Here is a 21,586-nt window from a genome sequence, read left to right as displayed (position 1 = left end):
GTCTAAGGGCATTTTAAATCACCTGGAAACGCGAAATTGCATCAATCCTTATTGGTCAAAGTCTAATTAAGTAATACTAAACTGCGAAAAGGTATCGTTACCAACACCAACAATCATCTACTAGCTGAAGAAACAGAAAAATATGATAAAAAAGGAAATATCTATAAGGTTTGGTCTCGCACATTTAAGAAAAAGCAAAGAAAAGCAACGCAAATGGCAAATGTAAAGAAAGGGCGTAACAGTTGCTTTTAGAAATGTCAAAAATGTGACACTGATTCTCGAAGAACGAAGGAGTTGGACGATAAAAAACGCATTATAAGAATTTATTGAGAAGCGATTAGTAATCGTTTTCAGTACAAGTATATCAGATTCAGTGTTTTGAACAGTGGATGAAACGAATCCTTATCACACCCGAAGTTGAAGAAAAGCTAACAAGTTTAAACTTTTATAATAAAACTGACAAATAAAGATAGTCAATAAATTAAATATAAATGATTACAAACAATATATCAAACGCTGAAGAGAACCTCAATTTATTTTTTGATTTTTAAGAAGAGTTTGATCCATTTGAATAACTTGAATTGGGGTTACCAACTCCGTCTTTTAACTCCGGTCTCATAAATCCCAGGAAGCCGTTCCCACCCAAAGTATTTTTCGCGGTGGCCCCCATCTCCAATCGGTCTTCAATCCTACTTTGGAACTTCTTACGTTGTTTGTCCATACGATATTTTAATACACAAGTTGCAGCAAGACAACAAACTGAAAATATTAATTGATAGGTAAATACATGCAAAGCTCGATTTTGCTTGATTCGTCATGTCCGACAGAATTGTCAGTTTTTAAAGCTGTTTGTAATAGATAAGGTTGATCACGAAGTGGAACGATTTCTTAGCAAATAAAGCGAAGCATCAAACTGATACGGCAAGCTGCCTAAAATGAGATTATAGAAGAATCTAACGCCCAGAATGTTTTAATTAGATGCTAAACTTCTCGCCCTCAATAAGCATCGGACAATATTAAAAAAAGTTAAAATCAAGTTCACTTTAGTATTAGCAGAATATCGGGTTGGATTACGTACGATTTTTGAGATACCTCAACTGCAAATTGATCATACCTAGGAGTAGTTAGCGTTCTAAACCAAATCAAAACGCATAGGTCTGTTTAAAAAAAAAACAATTGTCCACGCAAGATTTTATGATTCAAATTTGCAATCAAACATACGTTTCTTACCTAAAATAAGGCAAAGTGCAGCAAGTACGATTGTGATAATTTTAAAAATCTCCAATTGTTTCTGGGTTTCTGCAACAAAATGTCAAGAAATTGTTAAGTATGGCAGAATTCATAAGTTTTGGATTATTATTATTTTTTAATAGAAAGTGATTTTGGTGGATATTATTTGGCCTTCTCCAAAAATGTTGACAAATCTGTATTTACAAATGTGCAAGTTAATAAATCATTGTAATGTGTCTACAAATGTTCAAGACTCCAATCTGCACCAGGATCGTTGGACAGTGCAAAATTAATTTTCGAATTTTTACTTGAAAATCATGAAACGTGCATGTGATGAATGATGTAAACTTTTAATGTTACCAGATTTTCCAGCGGTTTTTGTGATCGCAGTTGAAGCTGTGGTGGTTGTTATGGGTTGTGCGGTGGGTGTTTTAGATGAAGTTACTGGTTCTGTTGCTGGTTCCGTTGCTGGTTCCGTTGCTGGTTCCGTTGCAGCAGCTGTTGTAGGATTAACATATGGGGCAACAAACACGTTCATCATTGCTATGTTTGATGTAGGACTCACATTATCCGAGTCATCGTGAGCACGCACAGCAAACCAGACGCTAAACATTAAAAGCAGTATATGTAGTTAACTAACATAGATCGAACCAAGCACAAAGAATTTAATCAACCCACTTTAACTCAGTATGACATAAAAGCAAAATTTGTGCCACATTTAAATCGGTACCAATTGCATGGGTAGATATTCCTATTTGCAGATTGTGCATATTATAACCTTATTGCATCCCGATTTTCTGGAACTGCGATTAATTCCACAATCATTGTCTCCTGGTTCCCGGCTGACTTTGGACTCAAGATGTCGCCCTCGGACACCATGTGCTTTGTAACAATAATGCCTTTTTTAAAGTTGTTAGTCAGTTCACTAGCTGAATTGTAGCTGTAGCGAATTTCGTAGGCCCATGCTTAAAAATAATAAAAAACATCTAGTTAAAGTCTAAGGCAGTTTTTTTTTAGTTCTGGACTGTTTTTGTTTTTTACATAACGTTGAGAGAGTTGGGTTTAAAAGAAGAACATAAAACCAAATCAAACACTGGTCAATATTGCAAGCGTCGAAAAGAAGTTTGGATGACAAAATCAGCTTCAGATCATTATTTGGAGGTTTTGCATCAAAACAACAATTACATCAGTAATAAACTTACAGACATTTTAGCTGAGTGTAATAATAAAAAGATTCGCCCTTTCAAAGGTATAGTCTGACAAACTAGAAAATAAAACATAACAAACCTGTCCCCAGGTCGTAGTCAGAACCTGGAGCTGAAAATGTCAATCTGACGCCACGTGACAAATCCTGGTTGTCAACTTGTTCCACTGCCAAGTCAATCACTTTGCCGGGTGGAATGGCCGTCGTATTATATGTATCTCTACATTACAAATCAACAGACATTGGTAGCGTACGACCCACTTTTAGGCGTTTCCGTAAGAAAATAAAGAAATGTTTAAAAACTGGTGGTATAAGCACAGTGTTTAGATTCTCTGAATTACACTTTCTAAAAAATATTTCATGTTAATTTTTCTTCTAATGCCCAACATAATTTACAAACTCAGACAACAACATTTTGTAAATTTAAGTGTTGTCAGTCACAACAATGTGGTGTGTCGCCTGGCTGCACTTCCCCAGACGGCCAACGTGTGTCACTAGCTGCATTTTCAAGACCTTATAAGTTAAACTAGGGGTGTGCAACCTGCGGCATGTGGGCAAATTGCAGCCCATTGATTAAAGGTTGTGCGGCCCGCAGGGACGGTTGGATTTCAAATTTACTGGAAAACGAGTCCAATCATTGTTTATTACAGAGCATATCAAGGCACTCGCCGTTGTTTCTGCGACCTGAGAATAATGCAACTAGAATCAATTGCGAAACAAATTACGAACTCAATACAGGCATATTTTGTGTCCAACGAAGTAAAATCATCTTGTGTTATATAAGGTGCGGCCCGCGATCTAATCATAGAAAATAGTAGGGACATCGCTATTTAACGATTACAATAATGACTGACGAACCCTGAATATGAAAAGCCTCCGGGAGACACTACTCTTGTAAATGGATCAAGATCTGATGTTGTCAGTTTATTATCACTTCCTGCAGCTACAGGACCGTTGGGGTTGAACACGATTGTTCCTGAATATTAAAAATATGAAAGCATGCCAATTTGAGTTAGTAGTTTATGCCTTCTGGTTCTTTACCCAGCTTAAGTAAGTTTTCAAAACAAACGTCGATGTGACCACACAAAGTTAACTCAGTTGAAGAATTTAGATCAGCTGGTTTATTTTCTCATTAAAAACGGAAAGCAGAATTTATTTCATTTCTTTTACCGTTGCTTTCAATGTACCCTGGATTGTAGGCAGCTGCCGATCTAGAACCGTGATATGAAGAACTTGTTCCGTTTCCTAACCCTGTTACCTTTACCTAAAGTACTCAAGGTTGGTATTATTTCAAAAAATGTTTCATAGGCTTGAGTTTCGGGGAAAGTGAACACAAAAGGAGAAAATTGTTTCGGGGTCGAGATCATCATTGAAAATTTATTACAAAACATTATTCCTGACCTGTACGGAATAGGTTCCTTCTTCAGAGAATTGAGTAAAGTGTTTTGAATAGACACCGTCATACTTCCGAACATCTGGATCTAAAGCAATAAAATGTTATTAAAACGAAAATATCACGCCTACGTATTGTCCGGCAATAAATTGTTTATGGTTTGTACAACCTGACAAAGCGAAAAATAAATAGCTACTAAGTTACAACACAAAAAAAGTTGTATATCATGTCCATAATTGTAATTAAATATTTTTAATATAAAGTATATTTGCATTAGTCATGTTAAGCGAAACCAATCGACGGGACTGTCTGAATAGAACACCTAATATAACATTGAAACAAAGATCTCAAATACCTGATCCACTGTCCACCAGAGTCAAGGTATACTTTGTTCCAGTAGGTGAAGTTATTGTCGCCAACACATCAGCTTCGATCACCGGTGTGTATCCAATCGACACCTGCAAGATGAGCAAAGATATGCAAAAAAGAAGATTCAGCTGAGTGAGTTTTACCGAAACAAAACAACGTAACAATAGAAACCAATTTGCAAAACCAATAATAGGTAAAACACGAATGTGATGAAAAAAAATTATTTATCAGACAATGTTATTTTACCGTTGCATACACGACAATCGGTTCCAAGCTACTGGCATTAACTTGTGACATTCCGGACTCCACAACCATTGGGGGAGTTTCCCTGTTTGCAGCCATTGACGTCACGATAACGTCGAAATCGGCGCTGTCTATGGTGCTGATACTGAACACCCATTCACCAACCTAACGAATCGAAAACGACATAAAAGTGCACAAAATGAAATACTAATTTAAAATATTTACAAACGTTGGATCCTTTTGTAAATAGAAAACAATTACATCAGAACAGTTATATCACATTAAACTACGATTAGCAAAACACCACCTACCAGGTTTGAACGCCAAAGGCATATTTTGACTTACTGCAGCAGTTCCAGGTATTTCAAATGTAGATGTATTAAACACTACTTCGTCGACAGCGTATCCATCACATTTCAATGGCGGCTTGTTAGAGCAGTATATTTCCAATGAAGGTGAATAAAGCACAACAAGTGGCGCACCGGTAGATACATAAATAAACGTAAACACTGTGTTGTTTCCAATCGTTGAATCAACAATAACGGTTCCAGAGTAATGCTCGTTTGGTGAAAGTGAGAATGACTGACTGTGAATCTAAAAAAAGACGAGTTACCGTTTACTGTAGTTAACCGTTCATGTTTACACAAAATTGTTGAAGAGGTTAAACACTTTCTAAAAATGCAAAACTACAATGCACCTGATATATTTGATTATAGGGGTCTCCATCATTTACATAAGCAAGTTCTTTAAACGTCTCAATCAAGGCTCCACTGTCCATTGCTTCGTTAAAAAACATAACTCCTTGCGTTTCCTCCACCAATTTTTGTAGATCTTCGTCGACATGTGTAACGTTAAAATATATTGCATCAATAATCACCTCCTGCAAATAGTTTGTTATATGTATTAAAAAATAGTAATGGAGCTTCATTTCAAAAAGGTTAGCGCACTTGTGTGGTACTGGACCAAATGCTCGTTGTTTTAAATTGATAGTAATTTTGTTTCACCAAATTTTTAAATTTTGTTGACAATGAAACAACTATTGCATAAAAATACAGAAGCTATAAACTGTATTTGAAAAGGGTTTAATGTTGAAAGTTAGCTGACCGCATCCAAAACTTCATCCCTGGCACTGGGTACTGTCGAGCTGTCCGATCCATCAGATAAAACGATAACGTGACCACCAGCAGCTGGTTCTTCATCTTGCTCCAGTACCTGTAACATACAATAACTTTTTATTAACTTTCCAATTGTAACACATGCGCGTTCAAATATTATATATTATATCCTTCAGTATTTCTTGTATCAATAAACCTCTATTCCTTTTATGATTCCACATTCGATGCAAGCCTTGCCACCAGAAGTTAAGAGCACAAAAACATCCGTTAGACTTGTTCTGTTGTCATCAATAAGCACTAGATCGTGAATGATGTATGCAGTAGAATTAAACGCAACGATGCCGACCATTGAACCATTTACAACATATTGAGTAATAAACAAGTTTGCTGCAAGTTTCATGTCTTCGAGTTTGTTGGCCTAAGAACGATACATATTTTGATATTTTTCACACAAATATATGCAGTTTGAAAGGCTCGTGAAACATTTACTTACGCTACCCATACTTTCAGACACGTCCAAAACCAATACGAACTTCTCGAACGGTCTTGCACGCGCCACAGTAAACGTGGGAGTGACGTCACTGATGGTGTCATTGGGAAGGTTAGTCCCGTTGAAATCTACCGATGACCTCATAATGCTCCAAACACTTCTCATGCCACACAATCGGTTTTGTTCGTTTGTAGCCTCAATGTTATGTGCATTGCTACTGCTGGTTGGTGAATTTGGATCAGAATCGTCGCAGAAATGAACGACCTTTGGCAGAACAAACAGCAATAAGAATTGAATATTTTAGTATTAAATTGAACTATCAGTGCTTGTTTATCAACACTATAGCTGCATCATCTTAAATGATCTAAGGACCCTTAAAAGTCTTGTAACCCGGACATTTTCTTATATTTTTCTGATGTCTTTGGATGAAGTTTCAGTTTTATAAAAATTTGGTTAAACTGATTTTCACCTCGTCTATAAACTGATGTGACATTAGCGAAGCATTGATGTTTTGTGTAGCGTACGGTACAAAGATGCACCCTTCCTCTGGCAAACCGTTGTAAGTTGGGTTACAGCCGCGAGTATTCCCTTGGTCATTGTAGTAAACAAACTCACCTTCGAGACCCAGCGGACATCTATAAACATAACATTTAATTTTTTGTTACAAATACATTATAGGTTATTTGAAAAAAATGAATGCGAGTGATTCTACAACAGACTCTATATGACAAGTCCAAGCAAGTCTGATATGCGTTATTTGACGCAGGGGCCAACGGTTTAACAACATCACATGCACATAAGGGCGACATGTGAACGAAAGTTATCTTGCATTTATGTGTAGCTTGGGACTACGTATGTAGTTGCAAAAGCTCGTTTTTTTATTTCTTTATTACCTGTCCCCATGTACCAGAACAACGTAACGTGTAACGATTGTGTGCTCATGTATTAGTTTGATTGATTGGATGACACACAGACAGTCGTATAAGAGACAAACAATAGGTACAGTGCAAACAACTCGCTCAGAAATACCCCCTCATTGCAAAAGTTGCGTTTATCGAAACAATAAGATGAGAACAACAATAAAATCTAAATTTGTCCAAATCAGGGCTTTGTACAACACCGATTGCAAAATGTTAAGTTACCTTGTTGCCTGAACTTTCTGTTTGCTATCCCAATAGAAAGGATTGCTGCCATCGGTCGGTGATTCGTCAAACACTCCCCATCGAAGGTGCGCCCATTCATGAACAAAAGCTTTACCTGCGTGCGGTTAGTTAAGTAAATATCAGAAACAATACTGCAATGCTATGTTGCAACATCTTTCTCGTATTACAATAGGTCAGTCGGAACTTTTTCCAGCTTAACAAGTTGATGTTGATACCTTAAAGTCTAAAACCTTACGTAAATTTACAAAACATGACCCAACTGTTCTTCACAATACAAATGCTAACTGCAAACCCAAAAAATTAGCACGACAGAGCTGATTGCTTCAACGAAGCTGGGACAGGAAACGCAAGCAATCAATGTCTCAAAACACGGCAAGCGTCGGCATGTTTCGAGGGGCAATAAACACGCTTTTCGAAAATAAAGTGATTACAGGCAATTGCTTGTGTTTAAAATGAATTGGGAGTTTACATGGCTAGGTGGTTTGAAGTAGATATGCATTCAAACTAAGCCCTAATTAAAAATTCATAAAATAATTTAAATCGCATTAATTAATATTATTTTTAAACCTTGTTTTTTATTATTGTTATATTTAAAACATTATAATGGTAAACCCTAGGCAAAAAGTCAGTAATTCATTGGCAGGCTGGATACCGTAAACAACATGGAACTAAAATGGTAATGAAACACAACTATCTTGTTGTGTCGCTTTCCTTATTGCATGGCAAAAATTAGGTTTTTATGTTAAACGCGTAGCTTAGGACTTTGCGTGTCGTGATAAAGATTCGGTTGATTCGTTTAAGCTAATTCGACAAAACTGCAAATTTAGCACTAGTGAAAAGGCAGTACGTGCGCAATGTTGCAAAAGTTTTGCCGTGCCAGTTAATTTTTCTTGAAACAAGCAAGCCCATTTTGCAAGATTTTGAGAAAGCTGTGCACCACATAGCCTCACCTCTTGGCCCGTAATCATTAATCACAGTGTCGTTGGTCAAATAAAACGGACTGAAGTGGATATAGCTTCCCGGATCTCCACATTGTCCGTATTGCAAAGTGTATGGGTTGTCTCCGTACATTGGGTTAGGATTTGCGACCACAACGTCCGCCTAAAAGAAGCAAACATGTAGCAGTTTAAAAACCATGGAAAACAGAAGAAGTATGTGAGGCCAGTTTTGATCGATGATTGATTACAAATGTTCAAACTTGTTGCGTGTTAAAATCAACTTTTGTTTTTATAAACGAATTACACTAGCGGTCCTCGGCTAGATTTTAAGAACTACCGGTCCACTCAAAAATCTTGATTAGGACTAAATATGACCGCAGTTACTAGATGGAAACATCCAGGCTGTCACTGTACATAATAAATCCTATTCTTTTCCAAATAATTGGTAGAAGAAATGTAAGGTAAAAATACTTACAAAATCATAACTTTGAGCGTGCGTGGAGTTGTAAGTACCGGTTGTCCACGTTTTGGGAACAAGAATTGTCACATTTCTAAAGTACGCCCTCTTGTGGGTAGCGGTAAAAAGAACTTGTGATGCTTCGGTAATCATATCCTGCATGAAATAATATCGAGATACAGATTGAAACTTTAGATAGTCTCAGTCTGTTCCTAAATCTGACACAAAAACTTGCAAACACAAAATTGCTGGGTTAAGTAGACGTGACAAAACTGAACTGAATTCACTTGCAAACTGTCGAAAGCAAGTTCAAACTAATAGGTCAAAATAAAAAATATTCCAAAATGCAATTTCGCTATTTTGTATCGACAAACAATTAAAAATTTTGTTGACTTACTCCACCTGAAGCATTTACTTTTAAGTTTATATACAACTAAATATTTAACTAGCTGCTTGCACTACCTTTAATGCTTCAACAATTCTTAAATCTTCGGGAACTTCGGGATTGATGGCGATGAGTAAACCATCATAAACATTGTTTTCAAGTTTTACTTGATTAAACACAGCTTCACCTTTCCAAACTTGTACCAGCAATAGAACAAACGGAACAAAACGCCAAAAAGGCTGCATCTTGCGTGGCAGAGTGTTAAACTAATATCTATGAATATTGCTGTCGTTGGAAATCGAAATATTAATGCATAAGTCACTTTCTGAAATGTTAGTTTAAAAAAAGTGTAAAATGTTGGTTACATGTACATGAAACATTTCAGCTTGATCGAAACAAAACTGGCAGAACTTAAATACGCAATACAATTCCAACAATCCCTGCTGTGCAAAATCAAAAAAATGCTGTCATACTAATACAACTAATAGTTTTGCCCCAACAAGTCTGTACAATAACACATTTAATATTTTACAAAGGCTGCAGTGCCTCTTATAAATCTTTTGTCAAATATTTGAAAAAGATAGAGGCTTGCACTGACATAAATCGTTAAATTTACGATCTGCTCGTCCTCTAGCATAAAGTTTTAACCGCAACCACCACGACAACAATGTTTGACCAGACAAGGGTTATTAATATATTTTATCGACCAACAAGCAATGCCTACACAACCCAATGTAACGTGTTTGTTTGCACGGGACACGAGTCAATTGTATTTTAGTGCCAAGTGGAAAAAGTTTGCACGAAAAATACCACAGACTGCTTTTAAAACTGTTAAAAATAGATACACGTGGTTAAGTCTAAAAATGCGATTTAGACACGTAATACAGAATTTACCAGTCAGGTGTTGATGCCAAACGCCAGTTTTGTAAATTTAAAAGTTTTAAACTAGTTATGTTCCGAACATTCGGCATTTGGTTTTAACACAACCTTCATCAAACAATATTTGAACTGGCAAGGATTAACATATATTTTGCGACTAATAGGAAATTCCAAAACAAACCATTGTATTAAGTTTGTTTGCTCGAAAACAAATCACACGCAGAAAAAGCTTACGTTTAAGATTTGACGCTGCAGACATCCCTGGACTCTTACAAACTATAGCCACTCCTGATTGGAAATAAAATTCTGATACAACCGGTTGTGTTTTTAACACTGGACAAACCTTACATTCTCAAACTGATGAAGCAATTGGTTTGTAAAAACAAGCAAATGCTTACAGAAATACCCGAAAGGTTCGTGCTTACCAAGATCTAGTTTTAGTTTCATTAAAGAGATGAATACCGGGGTTAACAACCATGCAATTTGCTTAAGAACTGGACCATCTTAATACATACTTTTTTTCACATGTAAAAGTCTAAAGACACACAAATTGAAAATTACACATCCTTGGTCGCACCAGTGACAAACTTGCATGACGTCACTAATGGCGTCATTTGAAATGCTGGTTCGGTTGAAATCCACCGATGATCTATGCTCCAAAGTAATGCTCCAAACGCCTTTTTATACCAAACAATCGGTTCTGTCTGATCTGGAGCTTCACGCTAGTGAAAATTTATATTGCTACTTGTTGGTAAGGTGTGATTGGAATCCTCACAGATTTCAATGACCTTTAGTAAAACAATCATTAGTTTAAAGCATTGGAAGTTTTAACATTAAAATTCAACATAAATATCTTTGGTAAAACGAGCAGAATGCAAATTGTGTACAACATAGATTTTTCTATTAAAATACGCAAGCTCAAATGTCAATCCGAAAAATATCAGTCCGTTAAAATACATTTTCGTCTGGTCTCGGCTCAATCCGAAAAAAAAAACGGTCAGATATTTTTAACTGATTTTGACATTTTACAGTTTCTTTACGTGAAATTTGACATGACCGGTATATTACTGAATTATCACATGTGTAAATACATTTATTCCATTCAAATCGGTTGGACACCTGCAACAAAATTATTAGGCAAAACTGTAAAGGTAAAGTGTGTACATTTGACGTCAACATAATGATGGCAGTATGTATATATTATCCACTACGACAAGATTCACACACATTGTTAAACTAGTTTGCAATATTTTACAAAACAAAAGCAGTAGGGCACAATAATTACCAAACCTAAATCAAACAGCCATTAAATAGCGTGATTTAAATTTGTAAACAAACCTTATCGTAAAACTGAGTCCAGACAACAGAGTTTTACAACTGTATCAACAAGAATTGTTCGACATTTGGAAAAGTCGTAACATATTAATGTTGCAACATTGTCGTACGTCATTTGCGGCTTACCTAGTTGCTTGGCTTTGTTGACTGTTGTCCCAATAAAATGGATCCGTGCCATCGGTCGGTCATTCGTCAAAAATTCTTAATCGAAGGTGCGCCCACCCGTGGACAAAAGTCTTTCCTTGAGAAAATATTGCGTATTTTTGCGCAGTCATTCAAATCTGCATTTTTGGTTTGTAATCCAAGCAGCTATTTGTTTATACTTCGTTGGAAAGATAAAATTGCGCGGTTATTAGAAACATAAAATTGCATGGTTGTCATGGTTGGGTCATAAGCTGCCAAGAAGAACCACATATCTACGCCACTTGGGGAAAAAAGACATAATCTAAAGAAGTTTAGTCAAAGCATGTAAATCGATTATCTAGCAAGGTACTTCACATCACATGTTCACAGCTTTCATTTAATTAAAAGGTGATTTATTTATGAATACATTTTGCATAAGAACTTGATTTGTCTTAAAAAAATAATGACAACGTTTCGTGGTTTGACTTGATTCTAATTTTTCACAATTTGAGAAAACGGCTTTCATATAACGTAGGTTTGCTTGTTTGTATCTGTAATTTGTGGTTTTTGTTTTGATACCGTTTTAAATGCACAAGAATCCTTTTTGGTCAAAGTCTGATTAAGTAATACTAAGGTGAGAAACAAAAATTGTTACCAACACTTACAATCATCTACTGAAGAAACAGAAAATTATTAAGAATAGGAAATATCTAGAAGGTTTGGTCACATGTAAGCAAGAAACAGCGATGAAAAGCAACGCGAACGCCGATTGCAAAAAAAATTGTAAAAGTTGCTTTTAGAAAAGATTAAAACGTGGCACTGATTCTCGAAGGGCTTGTTGGCTAACAATCCTGTGTGCGAACGCATTATAAGAATTTATCGAGAAACGATTTGTAATCGTTTTACGGGCACGTTTTACAGATTCAGTGTTTTGATTGCAAAAGTACGAAAACTATATCATACACTAATTTAAAGAAAAGCTAACAAACTTGAACTTTTAAAAGCGAAACGTATGACTGAAAAAGTAAGTGAGTCAATCAATTCAATACAAAGGATTACAAATCATATACAAAATGCCAAAGAGAACCTCGATATATATTTTTTTAGACTTTTAAAAACGGTCTATTTTGAATAACTCGAATTTGGATAACCAACTCCGACTTTCAACTCCGGTCTCATAAATCCCTGGTAGTCGTTTCCACTCGAACCATTTTTCGCGGTGGCTCCCATCTCCAATCGGTCTTCAATCCTGCTTTGGAACTTCTTACGTTGTTTGTCCAGGCGACATTTTAACACGCAAGTTGCAGTAAGGCCACAAACTGAAAAATAAATTGATCAATAATTACATGCAAAGTATGATTTTTTGCACGATTTTGTTATGCCCTACTGAAAAGTCGGTTTTAATGCTGTTTGAAAAATGATGAGGTTGATCCGTGGGAACGATTCCTTTACATCTATAGAGGAGCATATAAATGATGCTGTAACCCGCCTAAAGGCGAGATTTTATAAGGATCTACCGCCTACAATGTTAAAATGTAATGCTGAACTTCTGGTTCTCAATAAGCACCGGCTATATTAAAACAATTTGAAATCCAGTTCATTGATATGAATTTTTGAATATCGGATTGAATTAGGGACGAATTTCAAGATACCCTAAGTGCATTTTGATCATATTTTTAAAATTTTGAAACACCGGCAGAAGGTACGAAGTTGTTAACGTCCCAAACCAAATTAAGACGTTTATATCTGTTTGAGATGGAGAGCAATTGTCCGCTTCAGATTTTATGATACAAATCAAACATACGTTTCGTACCTAAAATGAGGCAAAGTGCAGCAAGTACGACTGTAATAATTTGGAAAATCTCCAATTCTTTCTGGGTTTCTGCAACAAAATGTCAAGAAATTGTTAAGTAAGGCAGAATTAATAAGTTTCGGCCAATTTTCTAATTTTAAGACAAAGTGATTTTGGTTGATATAATTTGGGCCATTTACAATCAAACTCTGAAAATGTTGACAAATATGTATTAGCAAATGTACAAGTTAATAAATCATTGTAATGTGTCTTCAAATGTCCAAGACTCCAATCTGCACCAGGATCGTTGGACAGTGCAAAAATAAATTTCGGATTTTTCAACTTGAAAATCATCAAACATGCATGTAATGAAAAATATAAACTGGTAATGTTACCCGACTTTCCAACGGTTTTTGTAATCGCAGTAGTAGTTGTAGTGGTTGTTATGAGTTGTGCTGTGGTTGTTTCAGGTGAAGTTTCTTGTTTTGTTGTAGGTTCCGTTACAGGTTCCGTTGCAGGTTCCGTTGCAGCTACTGTTGTAGGAACAACATATGGGGCAATAAACACATTCATCATAGCAGTGTTTGAGAGGGGGCTTGCATTATCCGAGTCATCGTAGGTACGTAGAGCAAACCAGACGCTAAACATAAAACTAGTTATAACACGCTGCTAATTAGAACAAGTAGTTAAGTAACATAGATCGAATCAACGGCGGACGCAACAAGAATACATCTTACAATATAAAAATTCGCATTGACCAAAGAATTAACTTGGGCACACTTGAATTCAGTATGACATAAAGCGAAAATTGTGAAATATTCAAATCAGTACCAACTGCATAGGTATAGATATTACTTTTTGCGTATTATCACCTTATTGCTTCCCGATTGTCTGGGACCGCGATTAATTCCACAATCATTGTCTCCTGGTTCCCGGCTGACTTTGGACTCAAGATGTCGCCCTCGGACACCATGTGCTTTGTAACAAGAATGCCTTCTTCAAAGTTGTTTGTCAGTTCGATAGGTGAATTGTAGCTGTAGCGAATTTCGTAGGCTCGCGCTTAATAATGAAGAAATAAACCGTGTAAACTTTAAAGTTTTTTAAAGTTTTTTTTTACTAACCTTACAAGACATAAAGTAAAAAAGTTAGTTTAAAACGAAAAGCATAGGGGGTCACTTGCAACGGAACAATCACGGAATTATAAATAACTGTGTTGCATTTGAAGGTTATTGAGCCAAATTGTTGTGGACACAATCGGTAGATTTCGGCTAAACGCACTGCAGCTATATTTAATTACAGGGCGTTAGATAATGAGGGCTCAACAAAGATTACGTTTTGTAAGCATGAGTAAAATACAATTGGAATAAGTAGGTGAAAACAGTCATGCAAGAGATGGGTTCGTTACGATGAGACATGCCACCAAACAAACAATGCTTAAAGTTTCAAGAGTCGAAAGGAAGTTTTGATGCAAAACGCAGTTTTATTCATGCACTGCACATTTTCGGACTTTCTGCATCAAAACAATCATTGCACAAGTGGCAAACTTACAGCTCCTTTGGCTGCATGTTATAATAATAATAAAGAGTGTTCTATTAAAGGTAAGGCATGACAAATTAGAAAATAAGAAATGACAAACCTGTTCCAAGGTCGTAGTCAGAACCTGGAGCTGAAAAAGTCAGTCTGACACCACGTGACAAATCCTGGTTGTCAACTTGCTCGACTGCCAAGTCAATCACTTTGCCGGGTGCAATTTCATCAACCGTCGGATCATATGTAACTCTGCATTACATATCTTAGTAACAGGCATAGGTAGTGTAGACGTTTTTGAAAAGAAATTAAGAAATGTTTGAAACGTGGGTGTATAAACACAGGGGTTAAGATCCTCTGATTTGCACTTTTTATATAATCTTGCATGGTTATTTTTCTTTTATTACCGAACAAAATCTACAAAATCCGAAAACAACATTTGTGAACTAATTTGTTGTCAGTTTGTCAGTCCCAACAATCTGGTGTGTCGCCTGGCTACACTACCCCATACAGTCAACGTATTGTTACTAGCTGCTAAGAGGCTAAACAACTAAATTGACATAAATTCGGGAACAGTAGGCACATCACTAGTCAAGTATTAAAATAACGACTGACAAACCCTGAATAGGAAAATCCTCCCGGAGACACAACTCTTGTGAATGGATCAAGGTCTGATGTGGTCAGTTTGTTATCGTTTCCTGTAGCTGCAGGACCGTTGGGGTTTGGCACGATTGTTCCTGAATATCAGAAATATTAAGCATTAGATATTTTGCCCCCAACCTGAATTATTTACTCACCATGCTTACACATTATTGCACGGTTATGCTTTGCTATTGTGATTATTAAGGTTAAGGCCTAACGATTTAACTTGAAATTGGTTCAAGCAAAAGGTATTACTGTCCCGTTTTTTTTCGACTAAGAAACAAGGCAATTTTCCTACCGTCACTTTGAACATATCCAGGATTGTAAGCAGCCGCAGATCTAATACCGTGGTATGTAGTACTTGTTCCATTGCCCAATCCCGTTACTTTCACCTAGTAGTAGTTTCAGTAGTCGTTATTGTTTTAGTAAGTTCGATAATAATTTTACAAAGTTTGTTTGTATAACATTGTTAATTGTTTATTTCTGACCGTTACAAACACATGTTAACTTTCGGTTTAAAACAACCATGTTTCTGTTAAAACGGGTTTCGAAAGAATTTTTATTTAATTTTGAACCAACATGCTGCGATTTGTAAAGTGATTAGATTGCTGATTTTCATTGATTTGTGTACAATATGTCAGTTTTACCTGTACGGAATATCTTCCAGTTTCGACAAATTCCAAAAAGTATCTAGAATAAACTCCATCATACTTTCGTACATCGGGGGCTAAGGATCGAAAAAAATTAAACTGGAGAACAGTAGGATACTTTAAACCACAAAAACAGTAATTGCTTTGAATCTTGCAGAGCTAATTGGAACAACATACAAATGGTCTCAATCACCTGATCCAGTGTCCAGCAATGTCAAGAGAAACGTTTTGCCAGATGGCGCAGTTATTGTTGCTTCGACATCAGCTTCGATTACTGGTGCGTATCCAATCGACACCTGCACGTTTATTGAAAGCATGTTAAAAATACGCATTTAAACACATACAGATAAATAAAAGAAGTTTAAGACAGAATATGCTGGTATGGCTTCTAATATTTTTGTAGTTTTCAAAGTTTTTGTTTGCATAGCTATTGGGGTAGGTTCAACTAAGCCCCTTACCGTTGCATACACGACAATAGGTTCCGAGTTACTCGCATCAACTTGAGACATTCCGGATTCTACAACCATAGGGGGATTTTCCCTATTTGCAGCCATTGACGTCACAATCACGTCAACATTGGCGCTGTAGTAGGCAGTGGTGACGTTATATATCCACTCACCAACCTGATAATGACAAAATTATCCCGATGAAATATTAAGTTTTTAGCAATCTTCGAGTATTTGCAAATTAGCCAATCAAATCGTCTGTTACTTGTAAATCTTCGAGTACACACAAAAACCTAATGAAACTGTTTGATTTCGTTTTACTTAAAGAGACAAACAAACTTACTGCAGCAGTTCCAGGTATTTGAAAGGTGATGGTATTATAGTCATCGGTAGCATATCCAACACATTCAGCGGCTGGTAGTTTGGGAGGGCAGTACTTTTCGTTAGTTGGTGAATAAAGGAACACAAGTGGATCGCCACCAGATGCGTAGGCAAATGTAAACACTGTGTTGTTTCCGATCGTTGAATCAACAAGAACGGTTCCAGAGTAATAATCTGGTTGAGAAACTGTGAAGGACTGGCTGTGGATCTGTAAAATTGCATAAATTTGTGTTTACAAGTCAACTGTTTTTTTATTTAAAAATTTAAATTAAGACGTAAGAGAGACACTTTGTAAAACCTGTGGGCCAAAGAGTTTAGTATTTCGGACATTAATCAATTAAAAAAAATGTTTTACAAGTTAAAACTCAGACGTAATAAAAGTTAGTTATGGAAGTAAAAGATGCTTTAAAATATTTTTAGAAGTTAGGGTTAGTTCTAATTCGTTTTGGTTGATAATTGTGACAGTGTGTTTGGGTTGAGTTCAAGCTTGTTTGGTGACGTTTTTCAAGGTTCACAATATCGTTATTGCAACTGCTCCTAAAGACTTTTGCATGTCCAGCGTACAAAATCGTTGTTTCTTAGCAGCCTGGCAACGTAACCCTTATTGACCATGAAGGTTGCCGACCGCTAGCCTAATACAAGTTTCAAGCGCACTTGCTTAACAACATAATAGATAAAAACATTTTTTTGGAAATTGTGCCAGTTTTAAAATTCATTAAAATACCTGGTACACTTGATTGTAAGGATCTCCATCATTTACGTATGCAAGTTGTTTAAAAGATTCAATCAACGCTCCAATGTCCGTCAGTTAATTAAAAAACCAAACTCCTTGCGTATCTTCGACTAAACTTTGAAGATCCGCATTGGCGGTTGTAACACCAAAAAATATGGAATCAACGACGGCCCCCTGAAAACATGAACCCATTTACATAGCAGCATTGACAATTGAACTGGAATATATTTGGAAATATACCTTATTCGATTAAAAGAACTAACTGCAGACGGCACTAAGATGGTGCCAAATGCAATTGGAAGTATTAAATATTAAGTATAATTTGTAAAGTTCTCTTACTGTTGCAAAAACATCGTCTCTGGTATCTTGTACGTATGGAGATCTGTTTTCTCCTCCATCAGACAAAACTATTATATGCCCACCAGCTGTTGACTCTCCATCTTGCCCGAGCACCTAAAATACATATTGTTTCATCAGCAGAAGTGGCTTTATACACAATAACACTTTTTCAAATTTTTTTTACAAATTTATTTTACATATACGGCGTTATTTGGTATTGGTTTCGTCAATCTTTTTTGAATTCACTAACCGTTAATCCCATATTAATTCCACACCCAATGCAAGTCGAGCTTTTAACATACAGTTGGTCAATATCATTTGCAAGCTCTTCTCTGGCATTGTCGATTTCCACAAGATCATGAACAATTGCAGCAGTGGTGTCGAACTCAACGATTCCAACTTTTGTCCCGTTTGGCAAATATTGTGTGACGAACAACTTTGCTGCCGTTTTCATGTCAGCAAGTCTGGTCTAAGAAACAAGCAGCGACGGTGTTATGTTTGCAACACCCTGCGCTGTGCAGCAAATCATTCTACTTCGGAATTGAGTTAAAACATATTTTTGTCTTGAATTAACAAAAAAAATAATATTTTAACTCTTTTTTTGAAGCTGTTGAAACTAATTTTCACTATTCTATACAATTTTAAAATTGCAAATTATCACTTACTCCACTCATACTTCCAGACACGTCTAAAACTAACACAAACTTCTCAAACGGTCTCGCACGCGTCACATTAAACGTCGGTGTCACATCACTGATGGCGTCATTGGGAAGGTTGGTCCCGTTAAAATCCACCGATGACCTCATAATGCTCCAAACACTTCTCATACCACACAATCGATTTTGTTCGTTTGGAGCTTCAGTGTTGTGAGAATTGACACTGGATTGTGAGTTTGGATCAGCATCGTCGCAAAATTCCACAACCTGTTGAGCAGAAGTTTTTTTTAATGCATTTACATTTAAAGCAAATAGGATCAACAATAACGCTAAAGGATTTGGTTTAAGACTTATAAGTTAGACGTCGACAACAATTTGTTACAATTTATATACATATATATTTATTTTTTTATTTTTCCCACACATTTGATGATGAAAATAACTGCCCAAATAGACGTAAAAAGCTGTTTAAGCGTTTAGGCAAATGATCATGACAACATCAGTGATATGAGGGGCCATATTAGTTACACTTGAGTCACATTAAAGATTCATAAAAAAGGTGAAAAACAAGCGACACGTTTGTCGAATGTCTGAACAATAAAGCATGGCGCTTTTTACGTTTATTTGGGCCGTAATTTCCATCATGAAAATTATGATCAGATCCGTAGTTAGTCTTCCAAATTTTACCTCATCTATAAACTGATGTGACATCAGCGAAACGTTAGTGTTTTGTGTATCGTAAGGTACGAAAACGCATCCATCTTCTGGCAAACCGTTGTAGATGTTGTTACAGCCGCGATGGTTTCCTTGGTCGTCATAAAAAACGAATTCCCCATCGAGACCCAGTGGACATCTACGAATTACGCATTTTTTTGTTCTTGCTTGAGCTTTCTAGACATTTGTATTAAGGTCAAATTAAGCATCAACCAATTTCAAACCTTGTTCCCTAAAATGTCAATCGTAACAAGACTATTCTAAACACAGATAACAAATGTAGGCATGTCGTATACGTTTAACGGTGAAATGATGAAATGAGTTCTATGACCCAATGTGTACACAGGCAAACATAAAAACGAAAGTTGTGTTGCAATGAGATGCACGTTATACTGATGTTACGTAGGTAGTTTCAACTTTCGACACAACAATTCGCCTTCCCTGCTGTTTAAATATAGTTTAATTATCAGTTTTCCAGAGCTAGAACAACAAAACGTAACTAGTGCGTGCGTGACAACCCACAGATTTTATTGGAAACTGAGGCAATCAGTCGTATAAATGTAGAACCACAAGTGCCATCCAAACATTCCTATCACATGTTCTCCTTTGTTGCAAATGTTGCGTTCACATGCAAAACAAAAGAATTGCGACAATAAATGCTAAATTTGTCACAATCCCAGACTTTTACTGGAGGTAGTTTCCAACATCAAAGGAAATATGTTTAACTAACTTTGTTGCCTGAACTTTCTGTTTGCTGTCCCAATAGAAAGGATCATTTCCATCGGTCGGTGCTTCGTCAAACACTCCCCATCGAAGGTGCGCCCACTCATGAACAAAAGCTTTGCCTGCGTGCGGTTAGTAAAGTAAATGTTAGAAATAATGTCGCAATGTTATGTTGCAACACCTTGCCGATGATGTAATGGCCCAGTCACAACCGTTTTTATAATTACATTAGTTTTATAACTATATCTTTCCTCTCACGTGAACAAACAGAATTTTTTGTGCCCAAAAAACACAAAAAAAGTTCCAAACAAAAAGCCTAAATGCAAGTACAGTAACGAGAAGACGCTGACTGCTTGAATTCTTGTGACAGATTCCAAGCAATCAACGTCTCCACAACGACGCGCGTCAAAACGTCAAATTTCTACAGGGGCATACAACACACACAGTCGCCAAAAAAACATATCCACAATACATCTCACCTCTTGGGCCGTAATCAGTAACTACAGAACTATCGTTTAAATAATTCGGAGTCAAGTGAATATAGCTTCCCGGATCTCCACATTGTCCGTATTGTAAAGTGTATGGGTTGTCTCCATACATTGGATTGGGATTTGCGATAAGAACGTCCGCCTAGAAAAATAAACGTCGTGGCTATTTTTTAACTCTGTGGAAGTAAATTAGGTAGGGGCCAGTTCGCATGGAAATCCGATACAGATGTGATGAATTTATTTTAGAACTTAGTACGAATCCATGTTTTTTAAACTGATCGCATTCAATTGGTTAAAGATGAACGTGAATTCAACACTGGGATCAGCACTAAAGCAGACCAGCGATAACGAAACACTATAGAATTATAGTACCTCAGGCCTATTAAAGGTGTCACACTTAATCAGCCGGTCACCACGCATATAGGCTTGGTGACCAGCTGTTTTGGTATAACGCCTTCAAAAGACATGCTGTACCATCGCAAATAATTTCTGGTCTAACTGTAATAACGTCTAAATAGACTTGTTATTATTCTATAAAAAAGCTTACCACATCGTAACCTAGGGCACGCGCTGAAGTATAACTATCGTTTGTCCAAGTTTTGGGAACAAGAATTGTCACATTTCCGAAGTACGCCCTCTTGTGTGTGGCGGTAAAAAGAATCTGCGATGCTTCGGTAATCATGTCCTACACGTAAAAGCGAAATACATATCACATTGCGTAAATTCGAACAAAAAGTCTTGAATTACAAAAAACAGTCTATTTGGAATGATGAAGTGAAAAGCATGAAACCACTACTTTAGACTGTCGTGGCAACGATTATCAAACTTCTCAAGGTATTTAGTTTGCAAACAGCCGATTGCAAATTAATAAACAAAAAAGGTTAGAATGTTGGTTTACTTTTTTATTCAATAGATTGTAAGCTTTCTTATTGTATTGCTCCCCTGACTACTTACTTTTAACTCACCTACATAAATAAATTATTCATCCAGAAGCAAATAATACCTTGATTTTTTCAACTAGACTTGGATCTTCTGGAACTTCGGGGTTGATGGCAATCAGTAAACCGTTGTAAGCATTGTTTGTTAGATTTACGTTTTTAAACGTAGCTTCACCTTGAAATGCTTGTCCCAGCAAAAGCAAAAACGGGATATAACCAAAAAGACGTTGCAT

The 21,586-nt window shown here is 36.5% G+C and overlaps 3 protein-coding genes across 5 annotated transcripts; all 3 read right to left on the bottom strand.

Annotated features, from left to right (window-relative positions):
• Window positions 1-61: 61 nt before the first annotated feature.
• LOC145214150 (calcium-activated chloride channel regulator 3A-1-like) lies at window positions 62-7,451 on the bottom strand. 3 transcript variants are annotated; one of them, XM_080082619.1, is made up of 18 exons: window positions 7,187-7,451; window positions 6,660-6,679; window positions 6,514-6,590; window positions 6,048-6,308; window positions 5,751-5,972; window positions 5,544-5,651; window positions 5,137-5,319; window positions 4,785-5,033; window positions 4,443-4,604; window positions 4,183-4,285; window positions 3,836-3,915; window positions 3,605-3,698; window positions 3,293-3,410; window positions 2,518-2,654; window positions 2,009-2,195; window positions 1,591-1,835; window positions 1,231-1,299; window positions 62-759 (listed from the first exon to the last, which is right to left on the bottom strand). In XM_080082619.1, exons 3-18 carry the CDS (start codon window positions 6,535-6,537, stop codon window positions 548-550), a joined length of 2,454 nt encoding a protein of 817 aa, XP_079938745.1. In that variant the 5' UTR covers window positions 6,538-6,590; window positions 6,660-6,679; window positions 7,187-7,451; the 3' UTR covers window positions 62-547. The 3 variants fall into 3 exon arrangements, with proteins under 3 accessions (XP_079938745.1, XP_079938744.1, XP_079938746.1); XM_080082618.1 differs by having other exon boundaries at window positions 6,514-6,679; XM_080082620.1 differs by lacking the exons at window positions 62-759; window positions 1,231-1,299 and having other exon boundaries at window positions 1,751-1,835; window positions 2,009-2,112; window positions 6,514-6,679.
• LOC145212928 (calcium-activated chloride channel regulator family member 3-like) lies at window positions 7,183-9,232 on the bottom strand. The gene is made up of 4 exons (XM_080081174.1): window positions 9,065-9,232; window positions 8,621-8,758; window positions 8,158-8,308; window positions 7,183-7,301 (listed from the first exon to the last, which is right to left on the bottom strand). The coding sequence occupies exons 1-4, from the start codon at window positions 9,230-9,232 to the stop codon at window positions 7,183-7,185; spliced, it is 576 nt and encodes a 191-aa protein (XP_079937300.1).
• Window positions 9,233-12,446: 3,214 nt separating this feature from the next.
• On the bottom strand, window positions 12,447-21,586 carry LOC145212927 (calcium-activated chloride channel regulator 1-like). Its single transcript, XM_080081173.1, has 19 exons — window positions 21,419-21,586; window positions 20,963-21,100; window positions 20,407-20,557; window positions 19,935-20,049; window positions 19,178-19,343; window positions 18,500-18,757; window positions 18,085-18,303; window positions 17,835-17,948; window positions 16,725-16,970; window positions 16,394-16,558; window positions 16,129-16,231; window positions 15,933-16,012; window positions 15,584-15,677; window positions 15,263-15,380; window positions 14,753-14,895; window positions 13,989-14,175; window positions 13,512-13,756; window positions 13,138-13,206; window positions 12,447-12,643 (listed from the first exon to the last, which is right to left on the bottom strand). Exons 1-19 carry the CDS (start codon window positions 21,584-21,586, stop codon window positions 12,447-12,449), a joined length of 2,976 nt encoding a protein of 991 aa, XP_079937299.1.

Source organism: Phallusia mammillata, chromosome 2 (genome assembly GCF_965637545.1).
Source record: "Phallusia mammillata chromosome 2, kaPhaMamm4.hap1.1, whole genome shotgun sequence".
Taxonomy (NCBI): Eukaryota; Metazoa; Chordata; class Ascidiacea; order Phlebobranchia; family Ascidiidae; genus Phallusia; species Phallusia mammillata.
Note: the sequence above shows the minus strand (reverse complement) of the source record. Positions and strands in the feature narration are given on the sequence as shown.